Here is a 24,092-nt window from a genome sequence, read left to right as displayed (position 1 = left end):
GTGGTTGAAGGAGACGTGGGGACTTGCGGAGAAGATGGGATCAAGCGTGTGTCCAGCGGCGTGGGTGGGTTTTGTCACAAGCGGTCTGAGTCCGAGGTTGTTGTTCTCGAGGTGGAAGTTCAGGTCCCCGAGGACGATGTAGTCCATGGTGGCGAGGTCGTGGTTGCTGCTGAGGTTGGCGATGGAGTCGATGAACTGTGGTCGGAGTCCGGGTGGTCTGTAGACGAGGGTTCCTCTGAGGGTGGTGTTGGGGTGGGTGTGGATCTGGAAGTGCAGGTGCTCGGCGGTGTTGAGGGTGTCGTCGGTGTTGGTCGAGACTCTGATGCTGTTCTTGGGGACGATGGCGATTCTTCCTCCCACTCCGTTGATGCAGTCTCTGCGGGAGATCTTGTAGCCTTGTGGTATGACTATGGCGATGTCTGGTGCTGAGGTGGTGTTCAGCCAGGTCTCCGTCAGGAAGGTGACGTCAGGGGCAGTTGAGTCGAGGAGGACCCAGAGTTCGATGGCGTGTTTGCAAGCGGAGCCTGTGTTGAGGAGGATGCATTGGAGGTGGTTGGGATCTTTGCTCGATGGTTTGGCGGGCTGGATGCTGGTGAAGCTGCAGTTCCGGCAAGTGAAGGGCCCATGGGTGTGCTTTGGCGTGGCCCGGTAGCAGGTGTGTTCTCGTCTGGGGTTGAGTGCGTGGAGGGTGCTGGCATCTTAGTGCAGAGGTGTCTCCGGGGTCCAGGGGTTCTGGCGCTGGGTGCGGTACCGGCACGGACGGGCGCAGACAGCCAGCGGCACACCCAGTGCGTGCGGCTGCCATAAGAAGGGGAGGTGGGAGGGAGGAGCAGCTGGGTGGGGGGAGTGGACCAGTGGGGGCAGGACCGCCGGAGACGCAGCGGCGGGAGGCGGGATCGGAGAGGGAACGGGCACAGAGGAAGGAAACCAGCACAGGCAAATGCAGAGAACGAGTAGCACAAAGCAAATAGTCACAAAGCAATCACAAAAACAAGTCCTAAGCAAAATGCGAGCGGGCACAAAGCAAACCTAAGGCCTTCCACTGGCCACCAGGGATGAGGCGCAGGCGGTAGGCTGCGGGTGGTGACGGGCCGTGAACACCCTTGGAAGCAGCAGCTGGTCACAGGAGCACGGGTGCAGTCAGGTGGAGCTGCGCGGCGTGGGGAGCGACCTGCCAGGAACAGGGTCAAGTGTCGCTCTCACTGCCGTGCAGTGGCCGCCATAAGAAGGGGAGGTGGAAGGGAGGAGCAGCTGGGTGGGGGGAGTGGACCAGTGGGGGCGGGGCCGCAGGGGACGCAGCGGCTGGAGGCTGGATGTCTTGTTCATTGGTGCTAACAGGGAACCTGGACAGAAAATCTGTCCTGAAATTCTTCCCAACCGCAATGTTTGACATCAAACTGATATTGCAAAAGTCTGGCGACCATTCTGAGAATTCTGGGCGAGCAAAACACTTGCTCATGTTATACCCCAGAATATTCACTAGAGGTTTATGGTCAGTAAGAAGAACAAACCTTTTTCCCCACACATATGCGCAGAATTTTTCTACGGCCCAACAACAAGCTAGTAACACTTTTTGGATGACCGAATATTGTTCTTCAGATGCTCTCAAGACTCTTGAAGCAAATCCAATAGTTTCCTCAACACCATCAACAATTTGAGTTAACGTATCTCCTATACCGACCTGACTGGCTCAACAGTGACGCAACAGTCATGATTAGGGTCGAAAGGTGTAAGGGCTTTACAATTTAACAATAGTGATCTCACACGTTCCAACGCCAAGACACACTCTTCACTCCATTCGAAATGTACACCCTTTTTTAACAGAGTACTTATGGGACGAACAATCGTGACAAAATCAGGAATGAATTTCGAATAGTACTCACACAACTCTAACAGTGACTTAACACCAGTTTTGTCAGAAGGTGGAGGGGCAGGTTATGACTTCTAATAAACCTGGTCTGGGACTGATACCTTGTTGAGACACAACGTGTCCTAAATATTCCACTTTGTCACAGTTAAATTCACAGTCCTCAGATTTCAAGACAACACCATATTCCTTGAATAATGATAACACCTTCTCAAGTGTAGTATCATGAGAATGAGAGTCGAGACCAAAAACAAGAACATCGCCTTGAAAAACAAGAACGGAGTCCAAATCATTAAGAATGTTGTTCATGACTCTCTGGAAAACGGAAGCAGCAGAGGCTAAGCCAAAGGGCATCCGACGGTATTGAAAAGTCCCTAACGGAGAGATAAAAGCAATTCGATGTTTAGACTCAGAGTGGAGCTCAACTTGATGATATGCGCTGGCAAGATCAAGTTTACTGAGGCATTTGGCTCCCCTTGACAGTTTATGGTATAAATGTTTTGGGGCATGGAGATTAGGATAATCAAGGTTCAAGATATTAGCATGGAAGATAAGCTTTGAGCATGAAGGAGGAGAGCCTGCATTCGGAATATGAAAGAGAAGAGGTGACAAGTTGGGTACCTAACGCAAATATGTGCTTATAATGTGAATGGGTGAACTACAATATATGAAATAATTTTAGTATGTTTCTGAAAAGATGGCAGAATGTTATGTATTGTTGTGAAAAGGGGTCTTTTTGGTTATTACGAGTGGTGTGCTCGTGTTAGATTGGCAGGAGACATTAGTCCTCCTGGAAGAAAAAGTGTATTTGCGGAATCAGCTATGACCTCTTTTACTCTGGGTAACAAATCATAAGTATTCCGAGAAAAGTGAGCCCTGGGGGAATTTTGTAACTGTTGAGGGGTGGTTAATTGATGAGCCGGAGCAAAGCGCACCTGTACAGAATGGTGAGTAAGTGTACAATTTTTACTAATCAAAGTTTTGTCTTTAAGGTTCATGAAACTCTGAAGAAGTTTGCTGTGAAAGTTACATCATCCAGCGTAAAAGAACGTAGAGAAATCCTTAATGAACTTGGAAAATGTGTCACTTCCAAAGGTAATTCATCACCTACTCTTTTCCAGTTCAGTTTCTGCAAATATTTCAAAGAAATCCAAATACTTCAATTATACAGGCAATTTGTACTTGACAAGATAACATGATGTTCTACAATCTTGTTTATGGTGCTTTAATTTCAGCATATGAATTTCCATTATAACAGCCTCGGCAAAGGCAAACCCCTAAAGGAATTTTTCTAGAACTAGAATAAGAGTAGCTGACAATCAGACTAAGCCGTAGCTTTCTACCATCCAATATTGATCATAGTCCCCGCTGAATGCAAGAATATTGTAAATGAAATCCATTCCGAAGCAATTCATTGTAAATAAACCACCTCTTTTACGTGTTCCTCTTAGTACATTACCACTGCATGGATTAAGCTACATATCTATAATGTAAAAATCATCAGCTCTGTTTCAGAATGGAAGGTTAACTGGTAAGTAGGTTCAATGTGTGATAGATTGATTAGTGGATCTGCTTAATAATTGCTGGTCCCTCTAAATTTGTTAGAATGGGGAATCTTCCGTAATGTACAGGCAAGTGAAGTGTTACTTGTACATTGTGCTAGAATCAGTTTTTGCCTCCATATTTACACTTTTAACACTTTCTGACACCAGTATTTGTATTGCTTCAGTATGTAAAGCTAACATTCCATGCCCTTTTTATGTCTCGGCTGGCGTGGGCTGCACACATGCGCAGTCTCGCTGGCGAGATTTAATGATTTAGAGGGCTTTCAGTAACGGGCTTTAATACCCGCCCCTCTTTTCCACTGGCTGACGTCACCGTTTATGCTAAACGGTGGCCAGCAATCGGAAAAGAGGTTTGTCTGACGTAGACTTTTCTCTCTTACAGACGGCCCACTTGGACAAGCTCGTCTGCCTTCCTCCCGTCGTAAAAGGTTTCTTATCTTTACGGGGCCATGTGTTTCAAACACATGGCCCCATAAAGACAAGAACTCGTTTTGCGACGCACGGAAGTGAAAGTGGACAGTGCTTGTTTTGAAAATGTATTCCTATAGTTTCATGCTTTACCGATTTTTCTCTAGGATAAACGTTTATTAAGATGCAATTCATTTTCATAAATACATGTTTTATGCAGATGTGGCTGTACTTTTTTTACTACACAACATATTTTTATTACATGCGGTTAGTGATTTATATTTATAAGCCCAGCTGACATTTTATGGTCATTTTTTGATGTAAAATAAGATATTACAAGATCAAAGCTCCTTGCAATACAGACTTGTTTCCAAACAAAAGTGGCCCTGGCTGCGTTGTCCGCCTTCGCTGTTGCTGCTCTCAGCAGGGCGAAAGAGCGTCAGGTTGCAGCGGGTTTTTCGGATGCGGCAACGCTTTGTAGCTCTGCTCGGATAGAGCAGCAGCTGTTCTCTCGCTGAGCAGTGTCGGGTAGAGCAGAGTTTGCCAGGGTTATGGTTCGGTATCTGATGTTCCTCACTGGGAGTGTAGACCAGAGCCCGGAATTGCCACAACTGGAGGTCTGTTTTGGAAATGTTTTTTTATACTGCATGAACACATTCGATAAACTCCGGAAACCAAATTTACGAGTTAGGGTTAACTCATTGGTGTTGATTTCATCTTAAGTAATTGTTCTAAAGTGCACAAGCCATAGAGAATGTCTGTGAATACATTTACCCTATTGTGAAGCGTAGCTATTCTAACAACTATAGAGTTTGTCTTAGTTCTTACAACCAAAAGCCACATTATTTTAACTAGTTTCAGGATGTAAAAAATTGTCAATCATATTGTGCAGTTTCTTTAATTGTAAATGAGTGTCGGACGTTTCTAAAACGGACTCACAGATATCACAAACTCACTGGCGACTCGGACGTTCAGCGCTTTTACATTTTAGTAGCTCAGCAGTGGTCGAGGTGGGGGGATTTGAGGGGCAAGGCAGGCCCTTACTGTTTTAATTTCACGAAAACAGTTCTCCTACTTGTTGTCAAAAGTCAACCGTCCAGAGATGGTTAATTCCGGGAGTTGGTAAGCTTCAGCTGAAGTGTCATTCAGGGAGCCTCCTGAGCTGTGAAACAGAATGAAGCCTTCTTGGCAGTGCACCTGTTTGCCTGAAAGAAGTGTAAATGTGCAAAACATGCTCAACCTGCAAATGTAAAGAGCCACTGGAAGTGGCACTGGCTTTATCTGATGGAATCACTTGAAGCTTCCCAGGCATTTATTTATTTTGAGAGATACTGTAAGGGAACTAACAGCTACGCTGTAAAGTGTGTACTTTAAAAAAAGTTACCAGCAAAATAATTGCTTCTTGATGACACACATTCATTTTCTTTAGGGGTATTGTAAGGGAGCTACAAGCTAAGCTGTGAAATGTGTACCGCTTGCAAAAAAACTATCTTTTGGACACACTTTTTATCTTAAACCTTTTTGCGCATTCTGTAGGAGCCTGTCTTATACTGTGTGCACTGTAAGTTTAAAATAATGACTTGCATATTCACAGTCCTTTCGGCCAGAGACTGGGACTTTGTACCACTAAACATACACAAGTCACGATTCTAAACTGCATCAACCAGGATTTGGTGCAGTGGATTAACTAATAGAGGTTTCATAATGTACAAAATTGTATTTCCCACTGATTGACATATTAATTTTCATTTAAGCTATGTGTTGTTTTATATGCAGTTACGGGAGGTAAAAGTAAAAAAACAAACAGAATATTTAGTTTTTTAACCATACCCAAACCCTCACTTGCCCCTCCCTTGCACACAGCATCAGAGTTCCCATACTTTTTCTAATGTACTTCGATCACTGAGTAGCTCACACCAGTGGTAGAAGTGCATTACAAAAGTACTGTGCGCAATAGAGATGGGGGTGAGTGAGCATAGGGGCTCATTCCACACTTATGCCAATGTTAAGTGCTATAGAATAGTGCATTACAAGAGTAGATCTGTGGTGGGGGTGCTTTTATGTAACTAAAAGGCACATGCTTTGGGGAGCTGTGCTAACAATATTGTAAGCACTTAGGAGGATCTAGTCTTCAATAAACAACAATTTAGGTTTATATGCGTTTACTTCTCTTGTTAATTACCATTACAAAATTGCCACGTTAATGGCTCAACTTTTGCTCTGACCCTCGCAACATCGAAGAGGAACTTTGTATAGAGCTTTTGCCGAATTACAGCAGGGATTATATAGGGGGCATTACTAAGGCCCATTCAGACAACCGGAAACCCATGAAGGGCCAAATTATTATTGTTGCCGATAGCTGAACGTTTAGTGTTTGGCCGTGTTTCTTTTAGCATCTGTTATGTTTAAAGCGTCATGCTGCACTACAATGATTTTTATGCTATTTCATCCGTTGTTTCTGAGTGCACTTTTCTTAACACGTTTCCTCGCGTTTATGCCCTTTAAGAGCGTTTGGTGGGTGGCCGCGTTTCTATGAGTGATCTCTATTCTCTAAAGAGGCTCGTTGCATTTAAACCTTCATGGTTGTTCCGTCATTCCACCACGAGGTGCACTTTTCCCCATATGCGTCTTCCTGTACTTGCCCAGCATGAGTTCACATGTGCACATATGTGTTGTATTGTATTGAATTGCATTTATATAACGCTTACTACCCCTGACGACGGGTGTCATATTGCATGTGGCTGGGGATTGTCTTTATAAAACAATTACGGTTGTTTATTTTGCTTGGTACAACGCTTTTATTTTCTAGCTCTGACTATAAGCTATGTTTTACATGGTCATTTTGGCGTATCATTGGCTACATGTATATTTGTTTACTTTCATTAATTGTCGTATCACGACATAGTGTATGCAGTTTGTACTTTGGTTCTTATGAGCCAGATGGATTAACCCTCTGCTGCTTATAGTATGTTTAGACCTGCTGAGCTTGTCATTTTTTGGACCTTTTTTCTATTGCTAAATTGAGCTGTTTAGCAATCTGCTTATTTGTATTGGGTGAACATTCTAGATTACTGTGTTTTTGTTGGGGCAGAGGAGAGAGTTGTGTTAATGATTTTATATGAAATGTACAGTTGTTGACAGATTAAAATATTAGTTACCTTGTTAAAACAAGCATTTGCAATGCAATAGGTCTCGCATTAGGAAAGTTTGATCTATTGGTATTGTAAATGACAAATCTTTTATTAATGTGTTGGTTTTGAAAATAGCTAAATAGCTTTGTCATTTACAATGGCAATAGTTTTAACTTTCGCAAACGTGACACCTATAGCTATTGGCGTTGCATTATTATCAGCAACGCCAATAGCTCAAACTTTAAGTAATACCAGACCTATTGCATTGCAAATGCTTGTCTGAATGTGAGCGGAAGGTTGCTAACTGCATCTGCAGGACTATATATGCAGCTGCACTGATTAACATGAACAGAGAGTGATTACAGCCCCCAGGATGGGCACAGCTGTCAGTAGCCCTAAGCGCAATAAAAGCAAATGGATGCAAAAACTGAGCCATCAACTAATAAAACAATAGGAACACTTGAACAAGATCACACATAGCAACAAAAGATGCAAACAACATAAACCGAGCCCAGTGTGATTTGGTAAACAGTGAACAGATTAAACACATGAACACTTACAGGAAATGTGATTATCCACTGGCAATGCAGGACACACTAGGGCAAAATGTAAATAACACTGTAATTTACATTTTAGATATTTTAATCAGTTCACTTGTCGACATATTTCGTTTTGCCAATTATTTCTGGAAGCCAACTGTTTACCTGGATGCAGGGTTGGGCACGCTAAAAAAACAAGTAAAAAAAAATGGCTGAGTCCGAGCGTGTGTGCAGGGAGAGAGAGGGGAGGTGCCGGCGGCTGGGGAGGGGGAGGAGAAATGCGAGTAAGGCTGTGTGCGGGGAGAGAGAGGGGAGGTGCTGGCGGCACCAAGCTAGGGAACAGATGGCGATGGCTGGAGATTTGATGCTGTGAACGCGCATTTTAACTCATTGCGCTTGCGCATTGAACTAAAAGCGGACATGCACTGCATCAAATCGCCAGTCTAGTTAAACTCTGTTTAAGCCCCTATAGTCTCGCAAGCTCAATGCGCATGTGCATTGACAGGCGAGACCTAAAAAGCACTTAAAATGTGGACTCCAGAAGTTGTGGTGATACGCCAAAAAGGCCCCAGAATCTTGAGATAATATTCTAGAAGTAGCCCATAGAACTGAAGGCAGTACTTCAGGGTAGCGCTCAAAACTGGATGCAAAATGCCAGAGTTGGCCCCCAGAACTGAGCACAAAACGTCACCGGTGATATCCAAATATGGTCATCATACCACAAGAGCCACTCTCCAGAAGTAGACACATTACTCTGGATGTTGGTTCCTGAAGTGGCCTAAGGAAGGGATTGGTCATTGCATAGTTATCCATCTACTGATCTATAAGTCCAAAAGCTGCCACAATGAACACACTAAGATTTGGGCCTATTGGCAAAAAGTCAGAGGGATTACCGTCGGGGATGGGGAGCCACCAAGTACTGGGGAATGGTGGCTCTGTGTGTGTGTGGCTCTGTGTCTGTGTGTGTCTCTGTGTTTGTGGCTCTGTGTGTGGCTCTGTGTGTGTTTGGCTCTGTGTGTGTTTGGCTCTGTGTGTGTTTGGCTCTGTGTGTGTTTGGCTCTGTGTGTGTGTGTGGCTCTGTGTGTGTGGCTCTGTGTGTGTGGCTCTGTGTGTGTGGCTCTGTGTGTGTGGCTCTGTGTGTGTGGCTCTGTGTGTGTGGCTCTCTGTGTGTGTGGCTCTGTGTGTGGCTCTGTGTGTGTGTGGCTCTGTGTGGATAGCTTTTTTGTAGGTGGCTCTGTGTGTGTGAGGGTGGCTCTGTGTAGGTGGCTCTATGTGAATGACTGTGTGGGTGGCTCTGTGTAGGTGGCTCTGTATGTGTGTGTGTGGGTGGCTTTGTGTGTATGGCTCTGTGTGGGTGTAAATGCAATAGGTCATGCATTTGCGAGCGATTACGCTATTGGCATTGTAAATTGACAATGCCATTTATTTAACGATTAAGCTATTGGCATTGTAAATAACAATGCCATTTATTTATGATAAAAAAAAAATCATGAGCAATGCCAATAGCTCTACCTTTAATAATGCCGATACCATTGCATTGTAAATGCTTGTCTTGGTATGAGGGTGAGGAGACTGAGAACATGAACTGAACAAAAGCGTCAAAGTTTCGACCAAAGGGTATGCGCAATTCAACCAGCATTACAGCGGGTCTTCCTCAAGACTGATAACAGTAGTGTGGACAGTCAAATGTGAATAAGGTGTCAGACTTCTCAAAGGGTAAATTATGGCTTGATTAAAGAGTCATCCAGCCATAATCACTTTAAAACAATCACAGGTGAGTTGAGATTATATAAATGCATTAGGCGATAGAGCCATTAGTCCTTGGTTTTAAGGATTCCAACCTCCGTTAGGAATCACAAGTAGGAGTCTGTTAGTAGGAGTCTGTTTGTTTCAAGGGTGAGGGCAATAATCCCTGGTATTTTTTCAAAAGCGATTCCACCGTCCGGTTGGAATCTTTACATCAGTGAGGCAATCAATGCCAACGTTGATCAGCGATGAACTGTGGCATTGATTGCCTCAAAAAATAACAGGGATTATTGCCCTTGAAACGAACAAAATCATACTTGTGATTTTTTGTTCAGTTCATGTCCTTAGTTTCCTCACCCGCATACCAAGAACAAGCATTTACAATGCAATGGTCTCGACATTATTAAAGGGAGAGCTATTGGCATTGCACTCCCTCCTGTCTTCCCTCTTCTCTCCTCCTTTCCTCCCTCACCTCAGTCCTCACTTGTCCCTCTCTCTCAGTCTGTTTCAGTGCTCCAAATGAAGTCTCCCATGTTCGCTCCATCTGTCGCTGTCATTAGAGTGCCGGCCTTATGATCGTATTTATGTGGCGCTGCCGCCAGACACATACAAACACATACAAACAAACACACACTTCTTACACCCACAAAATGGGCAACAGAGTGCGAAACACAAAACTAGAAACGTGAGGGAAGTAGCAACAAAGACAGGCAAACAGTGGCTTTTTTCTCTGTTATTGAAAAAGAAAAACTAGTAATGCATAAAAGTCATACACACAGATAAAGCAGGGCTCGCATGGCATCAACATAGGAATTACACAGTAAAAGGTAAAGGAACACTGCTTAATCTTACCCTAGCAAGCACCGCACGCTAGCATGAGGGAACAGGGTGACAGAAACGATGTATATTCAGGGCTTAGCGTTGGAGAGACAGGGCACTGCATGGATAGAAAGTAGGTGTCTGAGTTTATTCTTAAAAGCATGATGACAAGAAGAGCAGAAACAATGTATTCAGTTTCTCTCGTTTGGCCACGTCAGAATTTTGCGAGCTGCTGCTGCAGGGTGTGAGCACCTTGAAGAGCATGGTCGAGCAGCTCAGTTCAGCGCCCAGGCTGGGGCCCCATAGATGCAGGGTCCCCAGAGATTAAATGCAGACGGCTCGACACCCTGCCGTGGTACACCCCGAGAAAGCCTGCCAGGACAGCTTCCATTCGGGTCACAGTGTTGAAGGCTCATCTGTTGCTTACTGTGGCATAGGGCAGGCAAGCAAGCTGCGCCCTGGAGAATGAATGGACTCTGACGGAGCCAGAGGATGCAGCCACCCTGCTTCCTATATATCAACTGCCCTCTCCTAGACTCCGGAAACGTCTAAGAACTAAGACACACACTAGTCTTGCCTGCAGCGTAAGTGTTTGCATCAGCCAAGCATGTGCCTCTTCCAAACTAATCATGCCACTACTTGTGTGATTACACGCTGTAGTTCAGCAGTTACCAGAATGGACTCCAGGACTTTGCCATTCAGAGGCCGGATACTTGAAGCAGCAGCGTTGGAACTCTTCAGTGTCTACACTTTTGCTTCCTGGGTCTCGCGCTGCATGTGGATGTACACCGGTGTCTCCATGGACGCATCAACGTCACAGCACGGAGTGGCAGAACATTAAGATGGCTGCTAGTTTAGACCCATCAATTTGGAGGTGGCGTAACGGCTACGTGGCCGACTTTTAAACTGGAGCACCGGGTTCGAATCTCTGCAGGATGCTCAGCACTTTGTGTGAATGCAAGGAAGAACAAATAAATAAAGATCAATTATGGTGTGCCACGCTTTATAACAAAACTGAGAAAATAAGTACAAAACGCGGGCATTTATTGTGTACTAACCGGGTTCAAGTCAAGCACAGTGTGCCGCACTTTATAACAAAACTGAGAAAATAAGTGCAAAACAACTGCATTTATTATGTATTAACCGGGTTCAAGTCTCTGCGGGATGATCAACATCGCGTGTGATTGCTATGCCGCGCTTGGAGCACAAATAAACGTACAATTAACACTATAATAAAAAAGCTGGTATCAACAGCAAAGAACAAAAAGAAAACTGTTTTTATACTCCGTGTCCGGCCAGCCTGTCAAACCCTGAACAAAAGGGCCCGCATCGCTGCCATCACTGCACGCCAGCCCCGGGGGTGGGGGAGGCGGAAGGGGGCAGGAGAAGCACTCCCTGGGTACAATGAAGGGGACGGGGAGGATCCGGGGGCCAGCGGCCGCTCGCTCCTCGGAGGAAAGGACGGCTGCTTCTGTCGGCAGCCCCGGCAAGGGGTGACGGCCTCTGCTTCGGTCTCCCGGTGTCCAAATAAATAAACAAACAGCCAGTCAAGTACGGCGAGGGGGGGGACCTGGTAGTGAAAGGGTGGGAGGAAAAAACAAGCATGCTGCCTTCCGTGAAGCCGGCCAGGAAGAGAGCAGTCATCGGCGCGCGGTGGAGACGCTGGCGCCATTTGCGTGCGCGCGACTGAATCCGCGCGTGGCCAGCTCTTGTCGCTCCTCTCCCATTGAAAATGCTGGGCGCGTGCCCAGCTCTTGTCTCCTTTGCCGGCTGAAACAATTACAATAGTTCTCTGCCGAGAACGCGCTTCGCGCGTCTCTAGGCCGAGACCTAAAAAGGAGCATTTAAGGGTGTTCATAGAGCATGAGATTTAATTATAGGACACACTCGCGTTGATTGATATTATTTAAAAGTGGTTGTAATTTGTATGTTTTGTACATCTACCTGTAAGCACCTTATGTCACTTGACTCACTTGCCACATTATGTTGTTTGTTTTATAACTTGTATAAGTGACAACCACATACTAAAATAGTGATTATAAATACCCTGTATGAACTACTGAATGTGCGTTTACAGTGGGGCTGATTTACAAGCCCCTGCGCCACCGGTACGTCACTTTTTGTGACGTACTGGTGGCGTATTTTCCTGCTCCATATTTACAAGGACGGGAAAAGCCACCTTGCGTGGCTTTTTCTGTCCTGGTAAATACGGGCCCTTTACACGCAGCACTTTGCGTGAAAAAGGCGTTCCGTGGGTGTTGCTCTGAGTGTTCCCACACAACATAATAATAATAATAATCCACATTTGTAAAGCGCACAATCACCCGTAAGGTCTCTAGGCGCTGGGGGCCGTTGGGAAGATTAAGCAAGCTATTGCCCAGAGTCACATGGTGCTGGGCTAATCTGCCGCCCGTGCCGGGGATCGAACCGTGATACCCAGATTCCGGAGTCAGTCGCCCTAGCCGCGGCGCCACACCTCTTCCTCGTACCCAACACCCATGTAACCAGACATTTCCAGATTTACGAAGAATCATAAATCTGGAAATGTGTGTGAAAGCTATGCCTCCCAGGGGAGGCGTAGGGAGGCACAACGAGGAGAAATGTTTTCATTTTTCCTCGTTTTTCCTCTTTCAATGCATGCTGCATTCTACAGCACAAATTGAAAGAGGAACTTTCCTGCACGAAAACAATCTCCCCGACGCAGGCATCCTTGCACCATGGTGCAAGGGTGCCTGCGCCATCGCATGGCAGCCGTTTGTGCACCAGCGCCGGGGAGAACACAGGAATACGACTTATCATTGTAAATATATTCCTGTGCTCTGTAAGTGACTCTGTGCGGTGCAGCCAAATGGCTTGCGGAATGCACTGAGTCACTTTATGTAAATCCGTCCCTGTGTGTTTTGATTTTTCGTTTGGTGACTAAAAGCACCTATTAGACATCACTTTGACATTTATTTTCATGAATAAGACATTGTTGTGTACCATTTATTGAATTTTGTTTACTAAGCAATTGGTTCACCCAACATATTCAGAACCAAGCAGCTTTAGGAATACATTTAGTTGCCACGAGTGCTAAACAGCACTATTTTATAGGGAGTACTGTCACTCATCTTTTTTAATATTGGTCATCCATGTAACTGCAGGGGCTGAGGAAAAACACAGTTTAGTGTTGCTGTTTGTGCGCAATGCAAAACGGTGGCAGTACTTAATTTGTAAATTTAAAATAAAAAAAAGTGCCAGGAACACCGTTAGGAGGCCATCGGAGCTTGCACTACCCATTTCCCCCTACCAGCACAGCCAATTAACGCACTGATAAAACTTTCTCACCTTCACATCTCTACAACTGTGACAGTTCAGACGATTACAGGCCCCCAACGCTATAAGAATGGCTTGGGCGACAGACATTAATCATTTTTAAATATATATTGAGCTAATAAACAACTTATGTTAATTTCTAATTAGGACAGCGTCACCATGTGGCAGATTGTCCTAAATACTTGTGTTTACAATTAAGTATCGGTTACAAGCATCAGAAACCTCTGCTCAAATTAAGCACTTGTGGTGCCCCAAGACCCCTCCCACCGCAAAATGTGAGGAAGAGGCCCACAGTCTCCCATATATCCCAGATACTCATCGGCTTTGGGGTGGAATTTGGACCCCCTGAAATACTGGGCCCACCCCCATGCAAATGAAGGGATACAGGAGTCTGCGTTATACCTCCGGCAGTGTGAAGTATGAAAGGGTCATGTACCTTGCATAAGGCCTAGCTAGGACACAGCGGTGCTGGCAGTTCTGCTGATGACATGCAACGTAAAACATACAGGGAGTTCAGGGCGTGATCTGCTTAAATTGAAATACCTGGACTACAGCCCTCCAGATAATTACCTGTTACATAAAAGACGAATTCAAATATTCAACCAAGGTGACCGGGAGCGAGGTGACAATCCTACGATTAACAGCTTATATGGGGTTCGCAATGTGTTATCCCCCAGTAAAAGTGCGGCCAATTTCATTAAGCCTCGTGTCCAGACTTGCTTAGTTTCACATTTCATGCCTAATTCATCCTGTCCATGTTTTTCTTTGGGTTGCGGGATTTGTGGTCCTGCTGACCATATTATAAAATAATACCTACCAAGCCCAGGATGCAAAGTACATTCTGGTTCTCATGAGCTGTCAAGTATGGACTTCGGAAATTTGAGAGATCTGCACGGTGCCGGGAGGCACATCTGATACTACACGTTCTTTTGGCGAATCCAAAAATAATCTCCTTCGTCCACTTCAATTGTAAACTAAAACCCACCTATAATGCAGAGGGCGGTACATACTGTGCATTTTCTTCACTGCATACCCCGTTTGGCGTGCGTAGCTGCCATTTCTCCCTGCTCCAAACGTTAGTGGTTTTTCCGGTTCAGGTTGGCGCCCTGGCTTTATAATGGAATAAAGACCGCTAGACATGTGGACTTGAAAGACTAGACAAGAATGGTTCATGGAACAATGGTCCCAATATTTTTTGTGAATTATTATTTGGACGAAAATATAATGATGGGTTAATCAAAATGTTTTTCAGAAGTGGTTTAAACTTTATTGAAAAATTGGGGTGGATTAAAAGAAACTCTAAAATGCCTTTCTTGCCTCGTACCTCCCAGACGTACTAGCCACAAACAATCGCAGATCTTAGGGCACCGCCTCTTCCCTCTAAACAGCGGCTAAAACGCACCCACCTGTTAGATCACCAACTAACGTCAGCAGTCCGGAGAGACTCAGACACCCCGCATTTCTGTCATTAGGAAGCATGGTTGTAGGGTCACGCACTTCAACAAGACACAAAGCGAAGGACGGCAGTTCCCAAGTACAAAATAATTAAAAACAAGCCTGGATTGACTGACAGAACCTATGAAAACTAGACACGACAAAAACAAATTTCGAACAAAAAAAACAAGCAAAACTCAGCACGCAGCCCGGCTTCAACAGGAAGCCAGGCAACCTTTGTTGGGACGGGGCCGGACAAATACAGGAAGCAGGCGTTCCTGTGCCCGCCGGAAGATTTCCGTCTTAGCTAGCGGGGCTCCCGTGCTCGTGGAGAGCCCCGCGGCCCCCGCTTGTTAACCAAAATGACCCGCTGGCTGCCGTGGGACACGCAAGAAGAACCTGGTGAGTGGGGTGTGAGGGGGATGTGTGCGCGCGCGTGTGTCTGTGTGTGCGCGCGTGTGCGTATGCATGTATGCGTGTGTGTGTGTTAAAAGAGCCCGATGACTGGTTGGTGGGGGGCTCGGGGGTGTGAAAAAGCTTTGTGGATTGGGTCCACACATAGGCACATATGATTTGCTGCTGCAACAGAATAATCTTGGACAGGGCAAATAACCAGCACCAATTATAGTAAATTCATATTTCCTTTTTCCCTGAAGATTTCAGACATTTGCACAGATAAAGTGTGTAAAAAGTGCAAACGACTAGAGTGGGATGTTTAAATACAGATGCCAAGAAACAGGTCCATCTAGGGCATTGTCTCCATACACTAGCAATACTAATGGCACTCTGTAGTAGGATACTGAATAATTGCAACAGCAGCTCAAGAGATGTAACCTCTTATGTCTGAATGCGGTAAGCTTCTGTGTGCTTCTACATGACGAGCATTGAAAATGCAATTGGTTTCGCCTTTGATTAAGTTAAAGCCATTTGCTTTGCTAATGGTATTGTATAGCAAAACAAATGGCTTTAACTTAATGAAAGGCGAGACCTATTGCGTTTTTAATGCTTGTTAGAACTTATCGCCAGACAATCTGTAGCTGTCTTTTGTCGAAGACCTGTTATGAACAATACCAATACTTACAGTGGGCTTTCGACCAGCCCATTGCTTTGGGCCAAACCGTTGGCTGGCTTTCTTGTCAGTCTCATTCATTTCTTCTTATTTAATCGTTTCCATCCTCTTATGTTTGTCCCACCCCAGGAACATAGCTTTATAGCATATTTCTATCGCTTATATTCAGGGAACCGCTTTTTCTTTTTCTTTCAACACTCTGTGGGAGTGTTTGCCTTTTGTTGCTCGTCTTGTGTGCTCTCCCTCATGTAGAACGTAGACCATTGACATTTCTTAACCGCTCCATCAATCATACATCAATATAAAATACAACTACAACAAAGTTGATAAAATCACAAGATGAGACCGCGATAAATACAATGGAGAAAGAAAATGTTACAAAAGGTGATGTTTTTAAGAAACTGCAGTAACAGTTGGTCATTTTTCAAAAGCTAACTTGTTGCTATGGTCTCACAATTTTTAGTGACCGGTGGAAAACAAGCAACTTAAAAAATGCACTTTATGAACACTGGATCAATCTTTAGCACCTGACGTGTGTTTTAAAAACTATTTTTTATTTTGGTGTTCAATTTTGCTCCTGAAGGCAGGTTCGTTAGTAGAATGGTTTTCGGCTTCTTAACCTTTGTAAGGTGCGAGGTAGGTTGGTTGGCTTTCTAATACAGGCCATGTTTAACACTTGACATGCAGTCCAAAGGAGGATTTGGATGGCCACTGCCCCACACTGGTCTTTGTCTAACAGTAGATAGCGATAAAACAATGCAGGATTATTGCTTGATAGCAGAAAGAATGTCTGCAAATAGCACCTCATGATTGGATCCAAAGATAAACTGCCTGCTGCCACCTGCAAAACAAGAAGGAATGCATTTAGAAAAGGTCTGTTGACAATATGAGCTGCTCAACATGCTGCAGTCTTCTTGGTCTTTGAGAAGCCAGCTTCAAACTCCAAGATGGAACACCCACCATGAAATATTAAACTCTTGTAGGACTGCCTCAGACCAAGAGGTTGCAACAGGAGATACACTTTCTAAATACGAACGCAAGGTGACCAAAATATGGAGTTCTTTCAACCTGTTTGTTTCCTCATTATTGTTGAAAGAAATATTATACTGTTAGTTGAAATCACTCATTAATCTTATAAGTTGCAGCAAGGTGGGCACATGAATATTCAGACTTTGCTTATAATATAGCCTTCACAAATGGTAGTGATCTGTCGGAAATGCAGCCAGTCTCACTTGTAAAGTGGAGATCCAGACAAACTACTGTTTTTATGTGTCCCATCACTCTTCTTCATGATTTATTGTGTTATTTTACTGTTTGTAAAACTCCTTGTTTTGTACTTAAAACTGGAACATTTTATGGTGCTTATACCAACCTAGACCGGTGCAATTTTGTGCTTAGAAATTGATATTGATGGGGCTCGTATCGGCCTACACAGTTTCATAAGGAAATCAAGTTTTCCTGCAGGCCTCCCTAGCTTGTTATAGTTTTTTAGGTCTCGCGACCTATCGATGCGCGCAAGCGCATCTAGCGGAGCGAGAATTCAAGTCAGCAAAATCCTCGTCAAACCAAAGGGCTTTCAGCCGCGGTTTTCTTTCAGTTCACGTGAATCATGTGAACAAACAAGCACGCGCATCAGGCACTCCTTCCACACCTCACGGACATCTGTTCATTTCTCCTGCACAAGGCTCGCAAAAGGCTCTCCTCCCTCCCCACATCAAAGGCATCAATCATCCTCCCACAGGCTTCCCCAGCGCTGCCCTGCCCCCTCCTTCATGGCCAGGCCATCTGTTCCCTGCCAGACCTCTCACACCTCCGTCACAGCATGCCTGAGAGGAATCAAAACTCTTAATGTGCTGTTCTGTCATAACAAGATTCCCCATGGAACCCAACATCGGCCGATTAAAAACGCTGACCCACAATGTATGTAATACGGGCCCTCCCGAATTCAAAGGTGCCTTTTGACACATTAGCAGATATTTCTTATCCGTGCAGCTTTAACTTGTGTTCCCTTATACTTGTGTGTTAGGCGGTACAAGGCATGGGCAATCCGTTTAGCGCTTTATACGTTCAGAAATCTGTTTAATTCTATTTCAACTTTTGAAGTTTTAATCGGCTAAGCGTTAGCTGGCCTCTCCCACAGGCATTCGTTCTGTGCCTATTTAGCTTGATTATGTAATCCCATAATGTGAATTTTGGCGTCCATTGTTAAGGATTGTTTAAGGTTCTGTGCTTGATTTCCTTATCAAAGGGGGATTTATGAAGAGCCCAGGCAATGCTAGTCGTTTCGGCTTTTGTAAAAGTTTTCTCAAGCTTCAGTTAGACCCACTGAACCCAGATGTGGCGTCGCTCACACTCTCAACGAGTGCGGCACATACAGAAGCCTGCTCCGAGGAGCCTGCTCGCTCCCACCGACCCGGTCGCTTCTCGCGCCCACCAGCGCTGCCTCGCGCCTAGTGGCGGCTCACGGAGAAGCACAGGTGCCGAGTAAAAAGGCCACTATCGTATCTAGTATCTTTTTTTTTTTTTATATATATTTTTATTAATTATAACACAAGAGTAGAAATGTACATTTCGGGTATCATTGGTATAACATATTACAGTGGCGAACGGGCAGATGAAATGAAGAAATACAATCTAATTGTAGGCCTCTGGAAAGTATCAATACCAGCCGGAGCTGGGTCAAAACAATACAAGACAAATAACCATAAGCAAACCGTATCAGAATCTGCCCACCAAGGATACAGGATATAAAATTAGACACTCGACACCCGAATATGCATAACAGGCTCAGGAGAATACGCCACATCTCTTGTGGAAAGGGGAAAAGGGAAAAGATAGGTCATAGAACAAAAGAAAGGAAAAATAAAAACCCCCCCCACAACCCCCCACCCTGCACCCCTGCGGATGGCTACGACCTAACCCCACTAGCAGTGTGCCTGTCGCCCCCTAAACTACACCACAAGGAAGGGAAAAGACGGAGGAGGAATATCTTACGACCCAATGCGGGCTCCCGGGCTCCCCTCCCCCCCGCCGCGAACAGACGTTCCCCACCATGGTACTAAGGGAGGTAAAGCAGACTTATAAGCCAACTGATGGAGAAATCACCAGGAGAGAAAATACCATCCCGCCCAGCCCCAGACATAACAGAGGCAGCAAATCCCATTGTCGAACACAGTCAGTACACCAAAGCCAAAAAAAAAACAAAAAAAAAAACAGAATCCCATATGGCCCTCACTCCCACCGATACAACCCAGCAGTGTCAAAGGAAGTCTCTGCACAGAATTAAAACAGTCAAGTTCAACCCTGGCCTCTACGATCCATCACACAAGCCCTCTCCGATAGGACCAGCACAAAAGCAAAGGAGTCAGAACGTTGTAGAAAGGGGAGAGGATCAATATAGCATGAAGGGGTCAGAAGAGTCAAGTCTCGGAGTCTATCAGGGATACGAAAGTCAATCCAATGAATATCGATGAAGGTCCCCAGAAACGAAGAAAGAAATAAGTCCTGTGAGGGCGATGACTTTGCCGAGATTGCTGGCTGGTCAGGGGCTCCAGTCGCGGGCCGCTGTAGTTGCGCAGATATAATAGGCGTCAGATTAGAACGATGCTCGGGGTTCTCCTCCCGGATAAAATCAAACTTTGCGGGGGTCACCATATAGTGCGGGTCTGACTCTGGGCTAGGGTCCGGTCTCGGACAAACAGTCTCAATGCGTACGGTTAGGTTGTGGAGAGCAGCCTCCATTTGCCAGTGAAGAGCCCCGATGGCGGCCATGACGGTCCCCAGTGTCGGTCCACACGCCGTCCGATCCATCACCGCTTAATCGATGACAAAGCAGGTCATCAGCGCCGGAGGCCGGCTACTCCGGGGAAACAACTGGAGTGGGGTGGGCGAAGTCGACCGTCAGGCTGTGCGCTCTTTACACAGCTGCCGAGAGCGGGGGGCCCCCCGCGGACCCCGAGGGCTGCAGCAGGGTCCCAGGAACCGGACCCCCACTCACCACGGCATCCACGTCTCGTCGCTGTCTAGCGAATATACGCAGGGACTCGAGACAACCACCAGGATCGAGAATTTGTGTCACTCCAATGAGACCGGACCCTGCCAGGTACCCGCAGCCGATGTTGTTCAACTGAAACCCGGCAGGGTCAGTACTCGAGGCCCCGGCTTACAGTCTGGAGAAGGCCCGAAAATGACAGACGGTGTAACTTCGTCAAAAAAGGTGATAAAGACTCCGGGATTGCGTTCCTGGACTCAGTGACGATTCGGACACACGGGAGTCTGGCGGGAGGTCAGGATTAAGGTCAGGATATATCCACCAGCGACGGAGGTCGACGGAGCCGGGAGCTTATGCGGCCATCTTGGTTGCTAGCGTAGCTCCTCCTCAGTATCTAGTATCTTTAATCGTTCAGCCAACGGGCAGCTGGGCAGTTTTCCTCAGAGAATCCCGAGACAAATGCCCTCAACCAATACAAGGCCTCCGTTTTTTCCCATCACAGATGGACAGTTTATACCCACCTGGCTGTTGTGAGCACCTGCGCGCTGGTGCTTGGCCCCTGCTCCCCGCACTTATGGAGCAAAATGCATCCGTTAAAGGAGTGATGACGGTTTTCGGTCTCAGGAGTGACACGGAAATCATAAGCGGATGATTCTGTAATGTCAAATAGGTGTGCGAAATTCACAGTATTTCTTTTTGCGTAATTATGCAAAATGTTAGAAAATTAAGCAAAATTGAAGTACAGCATTTAGCACTCAGAATAGATGATTAACGTTCAAGCATTCTGCCTTTCTGGTCTTTTTACAAAGTGAAGGAGTCACTGTGTGCCTTCTGGATACCAAGACGAATTGTTGCTAGAAGTGCAAGAACACAAGTGCCTCGAACAACCGCCACTAGCGTTCTGATCGGTAGCCGTTCCCGTGTTTTAGGCAAACGATCCTCAATTACGCAACCAGGAGTCATTTTAGGAATTTCACATAGCAAGTGTAATGCAGGAAACTACATTTCAAAGGGGCAGGAATTGGCTGCAGTTACTTTTACAACCTGTCTGACGGTGCACAGCGAGGGCGCGCTTCTGTATGCCTGCTGGCTTCTATGTGGAAGACTATCTGCCAGACCTCTCACACCTCCGTCACAGCATGCCTGTGCTCCTTGATTTATTTAGTAACAGTGCCGCTTCCAGACACCTCCCACCTCTGACACAACATGCCCTTAGGCCTTTATTAAATAACAGCGCCGCTTTTACTTTGTGCTCATCTGCTTGGTGTGTTGCTTGTTTTATCCTGTCACCTAAGTGGTGCAATAGCTGAATGTTACTGAAACCGGGCATAAATCAATTTCGCTGCTCGTCTTTAAAGCATCTTTTGATCTCGCAAGTGGCCCACCAATGTTATTTATTTATTTATTAGAATTTTGTAGAGCGCCTGGTTACACTAGCAAGTGTGTCCCCGCGCTGTAAATGCTAATAGGAGATGTTTGTTGCTGATGCTTCTTCGAATTTAGTTGTAGGGGAAGAGTATTGTTTTTAGGTCTTTCCTAAATTTTGTTTCTGAGGGTTCGGTACGCAGTTCTACTGGCAGTTGGTTCCATTTCTTAGCCGTTTGGACTCTGAAGGATTTTCCGCCCATTTTGGCTGTCTGGACCCTCGGGACATGTACCTGTCCCGTCCCGCTTGATCTTAGTTGTCGGGTGGGTGCATACCATGTCAGAAGACCACGGAGATGACTGGGACCTTTGTCATACAGAATGCGATGACCTATGCATAAGGCCTTAAAAGTCACCCGTTCCCTGATCGGGAGCCAGTGAAGGGTTTTCAGAGCTCTTTTAGATGAAGCTCTCCTGGGTAGTTGTAGGATCAGATGGGCCGCTGCGTTCTGTATTCGTTGGGAGTCTGGAAAAACTTTTTTCGTTGGCTCCAAGATACAGAACGTTACCATAGTCCAGTCTAGATGTTATTAGGCTGTGGACTATGGTCTGGCGTACCGATACAGGCATAAGGTCGAGCGTTTTCCTGAGGACTCGTAGAATCCCGAAGCAGGTTCCTGCTACCTGTTTGGTCTGGTGGTCGAGCGTGAGGTTTTTGTCTAGCCAGACCCCTAGGTTCTTTACTAAATGGCTAGGTGTGGGCAGATCTCCCAGCTCTTCCGGCCACCACGCTGATGTCCATACTGATGGGGTTTTTCCTATAATCAGTACCTCTGTTTTGTTGCCATTCAAACGTAGGCAATTGTCTGCCATCCAGAGTGCTACCTTCTGCATACAAGCTGCAAAGTTGGAAGCGCTTTGCTTCTCAGGTTGTGTTAGGGTTACAGTCAGTTGCGTGTCATCCGCATACGACACTGTCTCAACCCCAAATGTCTCTGTGATTCCTCCTACGGGGGCTACATATAGATTGAAGAGAGTGGGGCTGAGACTGGAGCCCTGTGGCACTCCCTGATTGAGTTCTATTTCCTTGGAGTTGAACTGTCCCTGGGCGACCTGGAAGATTCGGTCGGTCAGGAAGGATTTCAACCAGCCCCAGGCTTTCCCTCTTACTCCTCCGTTTTTAGGCACTGTAGCAGTGTGTGGTGGGCTACAGTGTCGAAAGCGGCACTGAGGTCAAGGAGAATCAGTGCTGCCGTCTGGCCCTTGTCAGCATATCCTCGTAGGGCTTCTGTAGAGGGCAGCAGGGCTGACTCGGTAGAGTGATGGACACGAAAACCCGACTGAGAGGTGTGGAGGAGTCCACTAACTTCAACAAATGCTGACAGCTGCGTATTCACTGCTTTCTCAGCAATTTTCCCGAAGTAGGGAAGGAGGGAAATGGGTCTGAGGTTGTCCAATATGTCAATACTGATGTTGGGTTTTTTCCTCAGAGGCAGGACAGTCGCTTTTTTCCATGTGATGGGGACTTGTCCTGTACTAAAGGAGAGAGCCAGGAGGTGGCTAATATGGGGCTCCAGAGTAGTGATACTGTCATAGAGCCTTCTGGGGGTTGCAGGATCGCTTGGTGAACCAGATTTGATGCTGCTAGCTATACTACATAGGGTTTCCTTAGGCGGAACTATGAATGTTAAAAGGCATTTATCCTCCTGTATGTGAGGGTGGTTGTCTATCTGTTCCCCGCTTGCTCTGGCCCTGTCAGGGAAGCTGGCGTAGATTTTGTCCACTTTGCTAGCAAAGAACTCGGCTATAAGGTCGCACGTTTTAGCTGATCCAGTCGTGGGGGTGACTATTGAAGTGAGGTCAGAGAGTTACCTGTAAACTAGAAACATTTCCTTCATAGAGTTGTCAGCGTCTTTGATTCTGGTACAGAGGTAGGATTCTTTAGTTTTACGAATGAGTGCGTGGTAAGTTTTGAGCCTGTTCTTGTACTCAATTCTATCTGCCTCATGGTAGTGTAACCTCCATTTTCTCTCGTGATTTTTGCATATTGCTTTTTGATCTCGGAGTTCACAATTGAACCAAGGAGCAGATTTGGTCCGTCTGGCAGGAGCCTTATAAGTCCATGGTGCTGTATGGTCCAGCGCCTTTACAATCAGTTTGTTAAGATTTAGGCAGGCGGATTCTATATCTTTATCTCCAGGGGGATCTTCTAGAGAAATGATTTTATTGAAGGCCTCGGTGGAGAATTTATCCCATTTCCTGCGTTTGTTAGCGTAGGTGGGTTCTCTGTGTAGTCCATCATCTGGTACCGACACCCTGAAAGTTAAAAGGAGGTGGTCGGACCATATGACTGGAGTGGGGGGGTCTATGGTTAAGGCATCCCAGTTGGCAAAGATGGGGTCTAGGAGATGTCCCTGCCGGTGAGTAGGTAGTTCTGATTTGAGTATCATCTGAATGCCAGCTAGCTCCTGTTTGATTTCCTGGGCCTCGTTGTTCTTGAGGTCATCAAAATGATAATTTAAGTCCCCTAACAAGAGGAGTCTGTCATGTTCTAGAGCAGAGAGCGTAAGGGTTTCCAGCAGTTGGGTGGGGAAGGTGGCTGAGGGGCCAGGTGGGCGGTATATAAGGTATCCCCTGATACAGTATCCCTGATGAGCTGAGATGGAGAAGAGGCCAGTTTCACTTTTGTCAAGGTCCCTTCCCTCTAGCGTGCAAGTCAGGCTCTGTTTATGAATTATAGCGATACTTCCCCCTTTTCCCTTTGGTCTGTCTAATCTTTTGATATCGTATCCTGGTGGGAGGGCCATTAGAATGTCCGGGGCTGATGTGGCGTTTAGCCACGT

At 45.9% G+C, this 24,092-nt stretch overlaps 1 protein-coding gene across 2 annotated transcripts in view; it reads left to right on the top strand.

Moving 5' to 3' along the window:
• GCN1 (GCN1 activator of EIF2AK4) overlaps positions 1 to 24,092 on the top strand; it is a 728,660-nt gene that overhangs the window by 10,818 nt on the left and 693,750 nt on the right. For both annotated transcript variants that reach the window (XM_078667658.1, XM_078667659.1), the window contains exon 2: positions 2,860 to 2,962. In XM_078667658.1, the coding sequence (XP_078523784.1) occupies positions 2,860 to 2,962 (103 nt within the window). The remainder of the gene's footprint in view (positions 1 to 2,859; positions 2,963 to 24,092) is intronic.

This window comes from Lissotriton helveticus, chromosome 11 (assembly GCF_964261635.1).
Source record: "Lissotriton helveticus chromosome 11, aLisHel1.1, whole genome shotgun sequence".
Classification (NCBI taxonomy): Eukaryota; Metazoa; Chordata; class Amphibia; order Caudata; family Salamandridae; genus Lissotriton; species Lissotriton helveticus.
This window is presented reverse-complemented; position numbering and strand designations above follow the sequence as displayed.